The 13,680-nt window shown below is 42.9% G+C and overlaps 1 protein-coding gene across 5 annotated transcripts in view; it reads right to left on the reverse strand.

The window, feature by feature from the left end:
- Positions 1-13,680, reverse strand: part of LOC124131626 (diacylglycerol kinase theta-like) — a 55,559-nt gene that overhangs the window by 11,727 nt on the left and 30,152 nt on the right. For 2 of the 5 annotated variants that reach the window (XM_046495018.2, XM_046495016.2), the window contains exons 11-20: positions 13,011-13,167; positions 12,197-12,299; positions 8,402-8,539; positions 7,676-7,826; positions 6,352-6,509; positions 5,038-5,189; positions 3,846-3,994; positions 3,349-3,457; positions 2,026-2,235; positions 971-1,292 (exon numbers count right to left, since the gene is read on the reverse strand). In XM_046495018.2, the coding sequence (XP_046350974.1) occupies positions 971-1,292; positions 2,026-2,235; positions 3,349-3,457; positions 3,846-3,994; positions 5,038-5,189; positions 6,352-6,509; positions 7,676-7,826; positions 8,402-8,539; positions 12,197-12,299; positions 13,011-13,167 (1,649 nt within the window). The remainder of the gene's footprint in view (positions 1-970; positions 1,293-2,025; positions 2,236-3,348; positions 3,458-3,845; positions 3,995-5,037; positions 5,190-6,351; positions 6,510-7,675; positions 7,827-8,401; positions 8,540-12,196; positions 12,300-13,010; positions 13,168-13,680) is intronic. The other 3 variants (XM_046495017.2, XM_046495020.2, XM_046495019.2) reach the window with 3 other exon arrangements.

A 13,680-nucleotide genomic window follows, 5' to 3' on the forward strand; every position in this document is an offset into this window, starting at 1 on the left:
GACACCAGAAATGGGCTTCACACATTGTACCCATGTGGGGAATCGAACCTGGGTCTTTGGTGTGACGAGCGAACGCTTTAACCACTAGGCCACCCCCTACTACCCCTCATAATGCTATGACTATTAACAGTCCAGATTAGAACATGGGAGTTACTTCTAATTAGATCTCAATCACAACTTTTCTTTAAGATCAAAACACCATTCCACAATGCAATCTTCAGCTACAACCACCGAAAGTTAAGATCACAACTTCCAATAGACCCAAACCACCCTCCCTAGTATTACTAGTATTTCCTGTCTCCCACACAAAAGAGTTCCACCTTGGTGTGTGATCGGTGAAGTTACTTTAAAGAAATATCACTTTGTCGAATAGTGGTAAGATATATTTATTGCAAATGTTAAATTGATGGTAAGTTTTAAGATTGATTCTTGCATTAATCATTTTGTGTAATCTCCAAAAATTATACAAAGTACGCTGACATTGAAAAGTGTTTTATGCCACAGTCAGACATATTTCAGCTAGATAACAGAAATCTGTCTTCAATAGCAACAATCTAAGTTGTCAGGGAAATACTGTACACTGAATAACAAGGTCATAGCAAAGCTGGATTTCCCTTGTCTCCAATTCAAATACTAAAATGCTGAACAGACACTGTTGCTCTTTAATCCCCAAGTTAGCATGGAGTTGTGCGCCAAATATTCCGCATTTTCAGGCGTGGAATTCCAAAGGATCCTGATACAAGTCGACAATAATGTCACAATGCCATAGAATGTGTCTGTGTGTCAAGTCTGGATCAGACAATCCAGTGATCGGTATTGTGAGCAGCGATCCACGCTGACAGAGTGCCATGAAGTGCCAATAACAAGTCACTGTGCCTGACCACCTGATCCATTAAGTCGCCTCTTATGACCAGCATAGGCTGCTGGGGACCAATTGTAACCTAGGATCCCATGGGGTCTAACGACTTACATGTCCTCCTTGTGCTATCCTCATCCCTGTACGTAGTCCACTGTGGATCTGTCCCATGTGCACGACCCCTGTCACACCAACCACCTCCAACATGCCGTCATAGTGAGTTGGTTTGGCAAAAATGTCTTCCTTTTCAGGGCCCCATGGGTTTGATCCTGAGGCCCAACTGAGGATGTTGAGAATAATGATTCCCTCTACCTGAGGTAAGTCAATCAGCTTGCCATCCACCTCAAGCTTGATGTGGCGATGTAAATCTTTGCAAGATTTTCGATTCACCATTTTTCTCAGTCCCATTTTCAAATACACTCCCTTGTTGTGTAATCTGGTAAAAGAGAGTTGACTACTGTTTCAATGGTCTGCACAATTGTGTCGGAAAGATGCAAGCTATTTAGACATATTTCTGCTCCTTTTGAAGCTCAGGTGCTTACGTCCATCTTTCGGCTAAAAATATCACAAGTGTGGAATACATTTGTAACATAAAAATCTCTCTTTCTCCCTGCCAACATGGTCTAGTATGGTAACCCATTTCAGTTATGAAAAGAATATTCAATATACAGTCAAGTCTCATTAATCCGACACTCGTTTATTCGACAATCGGCTTTATCCGACACAAATGATGGGAACCAATATAATCAGTGCTTTTTAGACCCGTTAATCCGACAGTCTCGCACTCCGACTCCAATTTTCGATCACGAACGTTTATACGACCAAATTTCGTTTATCCGACATACACGTTAATCTGACATAATCATATGCAACCAACAGTGTCGGATTAACAGGACTTGACTGTACGTCAATATTGGGAGGTAAATAACCCTTTTACTTCATTTCATATTTTCTGTATTACATTATTTTTTACATGCTAGCAACACTACAGATCATATAAACAAAACAAACTTTCTACATTTTATATTTATTTTTAATACCAGCCCAATGATGTAGCGATCAATGACTAAAAAAGGCCGCACATATTAGGTTTTAATTTCTTAGGACAGAAGTTTTAAAAAAATAGATTAATCTAAAAATCCCAGTTAAAATCTTTCTAAAACACATACCTGCTATTAAACTTGTCTGGTTTTTCTTCCCTAGCCATGTGGAAATCTAAGCACAAGTCTGCATCAATCCCAATGCCGAAGTAGTTGTTCATCACAAATATTGACGAGGTGTCCTCGCTGGTGTTGGCAGTGTTAGTGTCGTTGGCAATGTTCACTTTCGCCTCAGCCAAATCCTTCTCCCTCTCCCTCGGATGGAATATCACGGTCCACCTGGCAATAGAACATCTCACTCAGGGTCTCGTTCACGTTCATCATAGTCATACAATACCCACTGTGATTTTGAAAATCTTTACACACAACAGATGAAATAAATGAAAAGAGTGAATTTTGTTTTACTGCAGAGTCATCAGTATTCTAGCAAAATCATGGATGACTGTAAATACATCAAGTCTGTTCTAGTCCAAGCAGTGAGGTGAACTAGGGTTTTATGTCACACTTGTGGTCTGCATGCACAAGTCTGGACTATTGCCGATTTTATAGTGCCAGCCCACTAAGATACCATGCCGTAGTTTAACATGAATACCCCACTCAGACACAGTGTACCGACTCTGAGCCAACAAGTCCTTGTTTTAGCCCTTAAATGCCGAGTACCAGACAGGGTAACAACAAGTACTATCATTTAACGTCTTTTGGTACGACATGGCCGGGGATCAAACCTCGGACCTTGCTCTCTCGGGGCGGACACTCATCTACGGAGGTGGTCTTTTATAAAAGCAGTGGCTGACTGCATGAACAATGGTCCATGACGTTTCCTTGTTATTTAAGGTCGCACTCAACAATGTTCCACCCATATGATGGCAGTCTGTAAAACAATCAAGTCCTGACCAGACAATCCAGTGATTGACACCATGCACATCGATCGATGCGATTGAGATATGATGACATGAATCAACAAAGTCTGGTCTGACCACCCGATTATCACCTCTTATGACAAGCATAGTCGCCTCTTATGACAAGCATAGTCGCCTCTTATGACAAGCATAGTCGCCTCTTATGACAAACATTGGTTGCTCGAGACAAATTCTAACCCGGATCTTTCCATGACATACAGACACAATGACACACAATCAGGCAGATGAAACACTGTATTCCTCAATACCAAGCTTATGTGACAAACAGTAAAAACCTAAATTGTCAATAAGATACAAGATGATACAGAGTCAAAATAAACTGGGATAGGATTGGCCAGGATTAAATGTGACTTATTAATTTTCAACCTGAAAGACATAAATGGTGACATATGCTGACAATATTGCAAGAAACATATTTCAACAATGTCAAATCCTTTCTGGACTGCAGTTGTTGATGCCTAGAACAACTGACCTGTCCAGCTTGATCTCCTCGGCATCTATGACATCCCGGAGAAGGTTGAGTGGGTCCTCCCCTCCAGTGTAGCCGGGTCCCCAGCGTAACACACGTGCCAAGTCATTGCCTGCACAACACAAACACACAGTCAGTCGGGTAGATGCCTATGAAGTATTGATGAAGATCACTGCATTACTGTAGATGGAACCTTATGCTAGTTAGTGATGGGTATGTTTCGACTGTCTAGTTACTGCTATGGGATTCAATCCTATGACCAGTGGGTCTAGGAGGACTGCACCTCGGCCCACTTTGCCCCCTGTGCTCTCAGATTCTCAGATAGGACAACAGTTCAGGTTACAGGCCCTATGTACAGGTAGTTCCCAGAATCTTCTTTCACAGATTAGAGTCATGGCAATTACGTCATGAAAATGTTTCAGAATGGACAGGAAGTTCATAGTTCCATATGATTCCAACTGTGGTCATATTTCAGCATGACTGTGTTGGTCTGTGCTTACCTGTGCCCAGGGGAACGACCGCCATGGGTGGAGACTGGCAGACAGCATCCTGCCCCACGTTGTCCAGACAGGACAGAACCCAGCCCACTGTGCCATCACCTCCACACACCAGGATCTTGTAGTAGGAGATGTTTCTACACACATACAACCTGAAACAACAAAACAACATCATGTCAACACTGTACACACAATAAGTGAGAGTTACTGCCCTTACCTACTCTTCCCATGTTCCAGAGATATATCTGGGTCTATCTATTTTCAATTCCAGGGGACCCTCAGCAATACATGATGGGGGTGATAGGCACGAACAAGGGGTCTATTACATTAACATGGGGGTCCCAGGCTAGTGACCTGTGGCACGCTTAATTTGATTTCTAAGACTTTTACCGATGTCATATCATTACACTTGCTCCAATGCCTTTAGCCTATTTATTACTATTGAAATGGGATTTCAATGTAAGATTGAAGAAAATCAACCACTGACACTGAACTTTGAGTATTTTTCTCACCAGAGTAGATACGTCGGTTACATGTAATATGTAACCTACAACTTTGATTACATGTAAAGTAAAAGAGTTATCAGGAGAAGACATATCCCCCTGCTCTGGTGCAGTCAGGAAATCGAATTTGTCTACTAAATCCCCACTTTTGGTTCATTGCCATTGGATACCTTCAGTTCAGTGAAAAAACAAATAATGCTCTTTGGTATATTTCAAAATCCCAAATCATCAAAAGGCACAAGTTCAATACTTGACTGATCTGTATAACAGGTTTCATTCTGAAACATTCAACAGTTTTGGAGTTCTGCTCTGGAAACCAGCACTATCCCTCATTTTCAACTTGTTGTCATGGCAAAAACTAATTGTTTTTTTAAATCCCAAATCACCAAAAGGCACCAGTTGCCAACTAGACTGATCTATATAGCAAGTTTCAACAAGTGATATTTCAAGGTTTTGGAAACTGAATATGGACGGACAGAAGGACGGACATGGTGAATCCCACCTGTATTTCAAAATGAGGGCATCAAAAAGTATTGCATCCATCCACAATTTGAAGTTGTTGAAATGAAGAAGGGTGCTTGAGGTCTTCTCCCATTGTACGTAAATTTATGATCCCCTCAATGTGATCTGTATGCCAATAGGACACAATATCTGATGTCTGGTAAAATCGGCTCTGTTGGAGCTTCACTTACCCTGGTAGTGGGCCTCCGTTCTCCAGGTTGAAGACCTGATGAGGGTTGAGGAGTTTGCGGAAAGACGTTATGAGTTCCAGACCTTGACATCCACCACTCTTGACGTTGACGAACACGAGCAGTGGATTCACGTTTTCTGGAATCATGTGGGCCTGAAGACCAAAGATGACATAACTACATAACTTGTATTAGGCGAGGCGAGGCAAGGCGGGGTAGGGCGGGGTAGGGCGGGGCGAGGCAAGGTGAGATGAAATGAGGTCAGGTAAGGTAATGATAACTGTGGGTGCTGTAGTAATCAGAACACAACACATGATGTAAGGTGAAATTAGGTTTAACGTCGCGTTCCAAGATTACTGCACATATATAGCGACGTGCGTGTGTGTGTCTGGCTGTTTGTACTAGTCTGGACTAATGCCGATTTTATAGTGATAGCACACTGAGATACCATGCCCAGTTTTACATGAATAAACCACTCAGACACAGCACTGACTCTGAGCTGACCAGGCCTTACTTTATCTCCTTAATGTCGAGCGCCAGGCAGGGTAACAACAAGTACCATTTGTTTACGTCTTTGGGCATAACGTGGCCAGGGATCAAACAACCGACCTTGCAGTCTGTCCACTACACCATGGAGGCTAGTCTATTCAGTGAAGGAGTGAGCCACATGAAGCCACATGACAGTATAACTAAATGTTGCATTCATACAAAAACTGCACCTTCAAAATGCTGACACTAACAATAATATCCTTTGTCAATGGTTGTGATTGAGGTGGATGAAGGCTGAATCACGACGTTACCCCTTTAATTCCTAAATTACGGAAAGCAACTGAGCTAAAGTGTGAATTGATATATATCTGGTCAAATGACGACAGTGAATTTCGCCTAAAATAGTATGTTGTCAGCTTAGAATTCAGGGCTGAGTATTGTCCACAACAGCTATTAATCTGTTAATAATCAAATCTGGACCAGACAATCCAGTGATTGACATTACGAGCACTGAACTGGGACACATACTTGGCATGCAGCAACCAAGTTGGCAAGACTGACACTTGATCCTGTTAATCACCTTATGACAAGCTATTACGATAGGCTCTTACGATGGGCTCTTACGACGGGCTCTTATGACAAGCTCTTACGATAAGCTTCATAGGGGCTGAAACTTGAGTCTACATGCCCACAGTGGTCTGTTAGGATCATTTCAGCAGGGTTTAGTGTTATTACATGGACTATAACCAGCTGGGCTTACTATATTGAACAGAATTTTATTAAGCAAGGGCCTAATGGCTATATTTTCGAGACTGCAATCGTACTTACTTGTATATTTGGGAGTAACATAACTAAAAGTTGCTTATCATCAAAAACTGCATCCTTTAAAATGTTGAAGACTTGCGTAGCTTTCTCCGGCGACGTGTACACTAATACCAACGCGCCGTACTCATAGTATATCACATCAAAGCTTTGCCACTTCAATTCTGAGGAGATAAAGGTATAAACAACATTAAGTACATTGCAACATCATGCACTCAGAATATATTCTTTCTTACCATGCTTACTTCAATGTTTACGGACTGCTGAGTCAGGACACAAATAAACGTACAACTCAAGCAGGTAAATAAGAAGAGAATTCAGCTTATATTAAGAGCAAGTTAATCTGAACTTGAACATTCTAAACTGAAGGATTATGAGTGAGTGAGTGAGTTGGGTTAACGCCGCTTGTAACAGTATTCCAGTTATATCACGGTGTTAGCACTGTAGGAGTGAGTGATCGAGTGAGTTGGGTTAACGCCGCTTGTAACAGTATTCCAGTTATATCACGGTGTTAGCACTGTAGGAGTGAGTGAGTGAGTGAGTTGGGTTAACGCCGCTTGTAACAGTATTCCATTTATATCACGGTGTTATCACTGTAGGAGTGAGTGAGTGAGTTTGGTTAACGCCGCTTGTAACAGTATTCCAGTTATAACACGGTGTTAGCACTGTAGGGAGTTGGGTTAATGCCGCTTGTAACAGTATTCCAGTTATATCATGGTGTTAGCACTGTAGGGAGTTGGGTTAACGCTGCTTGTAACAGTATTCCAGTTATATCATGGTGTTAGCACTGTAGGGAGTTGGGTTAACGCTGCTTGTAACAGTATTCCATTTATATCACGGTGTTAGCACTGTAGGAGTGAGTGAGTGAGTTTGGTTAACGCCACTTGTATCAGTATTCCAGTTATATCATGGTGTTAGCACTGTAGGGAGTTGGGTTAACGCCGCTTGTAACAGTATGCCAGTTATATCATGGTGTTAGCACTGTAGGGAGTTGGGTTAACGCTGCTTGTAACAGTATTCCATTTATATCACAGTGTTAGCACTGTAGGAAGTAAGAGAAGATTCCCAAGGGCTCAGGGACACTCAGCTTGGTTCAATTGACAGTAAGAATCATAAATAAATCCATCTAGTTTTCAACAAGTATCCTAGAGCCAAATCTCATTTGCACATTAGCACTGAGTACAATGTCTTAACCTACAATGAAAATGTCGAAATCTGAAAGCAGGATTCTCCAAAGTTAATCCTCAATTACTGTAACTGAATATAAATGAAACAGTGTTTAACAAAAATGTAATGAAGGATTTTTTAAATGAGGGAATGTTTTTCTCACCTTTTCCAATTATATCTAATAAAATTTTCTCATATTGCCTCTGCGACAAGCCTGTTGGTAAATTGCCCACAAACATGGAGATAGCTGGCCCATGTGGGTCCTCCTTCTGTTGGAGGTAAAACCGAGTCATGCGATTCTGCCGTAACGAATCCTGAAATTAAGAAAAATCAAAATTAAAAAGACCATATAAAGAACAGTAAATCTAAAAATATCAGATAAACACACAAACGCAGTTGATCTTACATTTTGCTTGTTTTTTTAACTCTGCACAAAGCAATATTGCAGCTATATGATGGCAACCTGCAAACAATGAAGTGTGGCTCAGACAAACCACAACCGCTAACTTTCGCAAATTTACAAAGTAGAAAGTTGTTACTATCCTCGAGTCAAGAAACCAAAGCCCGATGATGAGATTCCAAAACTAATTGTTAATAATATCGCTTAATTTCTATTTCGACTTCAGCAACTATGATAGTATGAGAGGAGTGCCTAGATTTGACACTTGACTTATATGCTCATGTTCACTGTGGAAGGTGTATAGCTAAATAATTACCCTCTCTTTTCCGGTGTCTATGAAAAATTAGTCCTTGTCATATTTTGTTTGTTGGCACATTATTCGTATTAAGGAAATCACATTTTCTTATTTAAGTTTGTAACAAATACGAAAGGTTCGGGACAGTTGCCATGAAAGATGCACACACAACAAGAAGAAACATGTCTACTCACTTTTCTACTTTGTTGTATAATTTGCCATGGCCTTTCATCCCGCATCAGCACCCTCTCGTTGACACCGCGGTCTAGCAACACCTCGATCAGGCTGTAGTTGTCTGGGTCAGCATCCTGAACACACCACGGAGAACATAACTACCAGGAAAAATTAAGAGTTCATTTCATTGCCATTTTACATGTGTATACTACTGCACTACTCCTTAATGCATTTGCTGCTTTCTTTTGACAGAAAATGAAGCTGTGTGAGGTCTAGCTGAAGAAATAGTTGTTTCAACCAGTTGTGAGGCAGGCCCCATCGCACAGCTGCCATGCATCCTCGGATGTGATAATGTCACGGATACCTCACATTACTGCTTGAATGGCAACATCTGAAGACATAGAGGCGGGCCCTTAGAGGTGGTAATGCAGGATAAGAATACAAATGTAAAAAATATTTTGTTTTACTAAATTTGTTAACTTATCCTGCATTACTCCTTATGCATCTGAATCAGACGGTATGGCAGACCTTCAGATGTGGTCCTCAAGAACGTCACGGCAGCTGTCCAGCACATCAATTGCGAAGACTGGCTGCCACTCGACCAATCCTGACCGTGGAAGGAAGAGAAAATGAGGGCGTCCAGGTAAAATGCAGCTATAGAAAATAGCGTGTGCTAGAGTTTAAAAACTGACTTACCAACCAATGCATGGTGGCATAGGGCCCCCCCAATCAGCTGTGCGAACACTGTGTGAGTCAGATGGCGCAGTATCTTGAGCCACCTGTCCCATGAACCATCAGGAGGCCCAGTCTGTCTGAAACAGGCCTCCTATGAATTGAAGTCAGTATATTGGGGTGAGTTCCGACTTCTCCATTGTTGACCATCCATCCCAGCTGATGGAGCAGGCGCCTGGTAAAATCCCAGTGAAGGAGCAGGGTCGCCACGTCCGGATGGTTAAGAAGACAATCATCTATATAGTACTTGAACCGAATGTTCCTCAGGTGGAGGTAGGAGGCCACTGGCTTGGTGATGCGGGTAAATAGTCACCGGGCCACTGAAATGCCAAATGGGTGAATCGCCCATTGGTAGTAGACACCATTGAACTGGTGGTACCTGAGATATCTCCAGTCGCTGGGATGGATAGGTACATGCAGGTAGCGGCCTGGGCTCTTGCGTTCACAGTCTCTATGACATTATGATGATCAACAAAATGTGCATCACCACCAGAAGTAGATGTTGCTTCTGGGGTATAGCCATGGGGTGGAGCTGTGGTCAACGGCGGGTCCAATGCCATCGACAGGCGGTACCTGAAGTGCAAGATGTTAGGAAAGAATGGGTCTTCCAAGATGGCCCAATTCTGTCAGAAGAGACCTACTCTCCCATCTACTGGTCCGTCAACAACTTGGACGTTTGGGAGTGGGAGGACCCAGTCGGGGTTGTCCGGGGGTTCACTGTTTCCCCTTCCTGTCCCCAAACCTGCTGTGGAACTTGCCACGGTGGAATTGATAGGAGTCCTTATGTTTCCCTTTCCCTTGTGACTACACGTCTCCCTCAAAGCGAAGACTGATCTGGAACCTGGTCCTTCAGGGAGGAGTGTCGAGCATGGTAGTTGCTATCCTAGAAGAACGTTGATATAGGTTCAGGGAGATAAGTTCAAGTGCTTTGAGGGCCGTCTCGTCTCGCGCATAATTTGAGACCCGTGAGTATGTGTCCTATATTTGGCCATCAAAGAGCGAAGTCCTACACCATGCCGAGTCCCTACTGGTAAGGGCTAGGTATCCGAGATGGCAAGTGGCACTAATTTCAGCAATGGCAGCTTTAAGGGCATTTCTCAAGTGGTCAATCTGCCCGCTGCTGGTAAAAGACGACCATCTGCAGATGATCCACTTGGTTGACATTTGTCTTGGTAAGATCGTACAAGACGAGGAACGCCATTCTGGAATCGTCCAAGGCATGAGCAATGTCCGCCACCTCAAAAGCATGGATGGGGAAGTTTTCTCTGCTTGAACCTGGGTAATTTGAAGGCTGGAGAGAGTGACAGCTGGGCAAAATTCTCATCCAACACTGTGACCATATCTTTGAGCATAGGATCTGGTGGAATGGAAGTGGGCTGTGACCATATCATGTCATTCTTGTCAACTCCCGCCACCAGCGAAGGCGCTACTGCAGCCAGTCGGTTGGCCATCCAATCAGGCATCTGAGATCAGCTGAGATGGTTATCCCTCTCGGATGACGACGTCCCCTAATGCGGCACAAACGATCCCTCTGAAGAAATGGAGTGGTAATCCTGTGAGCATCAGGCAGGTGAGCGGCTCCTGGAAAGGTGCGTAGATTGTGATGACTTAGAAGTATACCTGGTGGAGGCTCCAGGTGAGTGGCTCCTGGAATGGTGCCTAGATCGTGATGACTTAGAAGTATACCTGGTGGAAGCTCCAGGTGAGCGGCTCCTGGAACGGTGCCTAGATCGTGATGACTTAGAAGTATACCTGGTGGAGGCTCCAGGTGAGCGGCTCCTGGAATGGTGCCTAGATCGTGATGACTTAGAATTATACCTGGTGGAGGCTCCAGGTGAGCGGCTCCTGGAATGGTGCCTAGATCGTGATGACTTAGAATTATACCTGGTGGAGGCTCCAGGTGAGCGGCTCCTGGAACGGTGTCTAGATTGTGACGACTTAGAAGTATACCTGGTGGAAGCTCCAGGTGAGCGGCTCCTGGAACGGTGCCTAGATCGTGATGACTTAGAAGTATACCTGGTGGAGGCTCCAGGTGAGCGGCTCCTGGAACGGTGTCTAGATTGTGACGACTTAGAAGTATACCTGGTGGAGGCTCCAGGTGATGTTGAACCATGGGAAGATGGGACCCTAGGGGAAGAAGGATCACCAATGATAACCAGAGGTGTAGTCACAGTAGGCACAAAAAGCACAGGAGATGCAAGTAGAGCAGGGGGTGCTGGAAGCGCCGGGTGACCAAATGTACCCAAACTTTGAACCTAGTTAAAGGGTTATTAAATACACTAAATAAACATGACGCCATCACTTCCGTGGTCATGTGGAAGCAGTGTGATGGGGCCAGCCTTACAACTGGTTGGAACAACTTTTTCTTCAGCTGGACGTCACACAGTTTCCTTTTCTGTTAAAAAAAAGCAGTAAATACATTAAGGAGTAATGCACAATAAGCAAAAACATCAGATTATTTGTAACATCAGTGAATGAAATAGGCTGGTCTATCAGACTTATTTATGAATAAATTGTGAGGTCCCATTAATAAATATGTTGGTCCAGGACCTTGGACCTGTGGATTTTTCAACCCAGAAAGTTCTTAGTGCTACATGTGGTATAACTCCCATACTTCCCCATTGCTCAACAATAGCTGTAGCGATGAGAATGCCTTTTGGAATGCGGCCTCACATAGGGACTAATATAAGAACTCTGCTTGTGATATACTGCAATATATGCCTCTTGGAATTTCATCTGAATTTTAATACATTCTGAGTAATCTCCCTTTACTAATCCATCTTAACAACAAGTGAGTGAGTGAGTGAGTTGGGTTAACGCTGCTTTTAACTGGGAACCGGGATTCGAACCCACAATCATAGGTTTCTTGCATGCCCAAGGCATACAACAGCGAATTGCGGCACCTTAGACGACTGGGCCACCTGTGCCCCCCCCTAACAACAAGCGATATCCTTGCTTCAACATAAATGTAATACCAAAATTGTTGTTGAATTAAATTGATGTCAAACATAGTCAAAATGTATGGTCACATGCTTTGATCACATGATCTAATCACATGACGTGTCATGTGACTGGCCACTTACTTCAACTCCAAACCTCCTGAGTGCAGTGGTGATGACTTCCTCAGCGGTCATCTCTTTGTTGACCGAGATGTTTTTGTAGCCTGCGGACACTCGATGGCAAATGCTGAAACACAAAATTAGTTGTGCCAAAACAAATCATATACATGATTTAAAACATTACTCATCAGATCTATGAACTGTTTGCAACTATATAGACATTTCCATATAATTTTGTATTATTATTTCTAAAATTGATTGATGGAACTGAACTGTCACATTACTAAGCAATGTATCAAAGTTCAAACTACAGGTCTCTGTGCTCCTGGTCACTGGGTAGATGATGTGGGAGAGGGCTAGTTTTTATCTACTTTCACAACCAGTCAATAGTCTATAATAACACATTATTTGAATATAGTAGTTGCCATTGGGTGTTTTGGTGAGGGCCTTCTTTTTTCAATATCATCCAAAGCCAACAAATATTTTTTACTGGTTGCAAAGTATCTTTTGGAGATTTTTTCATCACAGTTTACTCGTAACAATATGGATTATTCTTAATTTAGGAGACCTTACCAGACCAAAATGCGTTAACTAGGCAATCAGTGTTGCTTGCGGCAAAAGGAACTGAATGCATACAGCTGATCTTCCAAAAAAATGGCAGATGATATTTCAATTTTCCTCATCATGTTTGTTTCATCAGCATTATTGTTTGACCATTCCAACATTATACAACTCCATTCAATTTCTGTGTGGCCTGTCTGCTTATCACAGCCCAGCTTGGCAACTCAAACATGGCTTTCCAATGCCGACATGATGAGTACCTGTGTGGTGTAATTACCTGTATCGGAGTCCGCCTGGGTACACTCTAATATGGCCTTTGTCTGGGTTTTTGTCCTTGTATCGTAGAAATATGGACGGCCGCTTTCCATCAGGGGTCTTAAGCTGCGATCGAATTGGACTGTTTTCTTCTAGCTCCCTCTCACCTACAACATTCACTGAAAGCAATGAAAAACTGCTATAAGAAAATAAATTCTACAGCAAACAAAAAGGCATGCAGCAAATACCTATGTACGATAGCCATGCAACATATCATGTGAACATGCATATATATGGCAAAATGGTCACTGTGACAATACTCCAGGGCTTCAAGGGGTCATTTTGGCACAACTACCGAACTTCAAGGGGTCACAGTGAAAATAATACAGGGCTTCAAGGGGTCAGTGAGAATACTACAGAGCCTCAAGGGATCGCTGTGAGAATACTACAGAGCCTCAAGGGATCGCTATGACAATACTACAGGGCTTCAAGGGGTCACTTTGGAAAAACTACAGGGCTTCAAGGGGTCACTTTGGCAATACTACAGGGCTTCAAGGGGTCACTTTGGAAAAACTACAGGGCTTCAAGGGGTCACTTTGGCAATAATACAGAGCTTCAAGGGGTTGCTGTGACAATACTACAGAGTTTCAAGGGGTCACTGTGAAAATACTACAGGGGTTCAAGGGGTCTCT

Source organism: Haliotis rufescens, unplaced genomic scaffold (assembly GCF_023055435.1).
Source record: "Haliotis rufescens isolate VD_foot unplaced genomic scaffold, xgHalRufe1.0.p SCAF_104, whole genome shotgun sequence".
Classification (NCBI taxonomy): domain Eukaryota; kingdom Metazoa; phylum Mollusca; class Gastropoda; order Lepetellida; family Haliotidae; genus Haliotis; species Haliotis rufescens.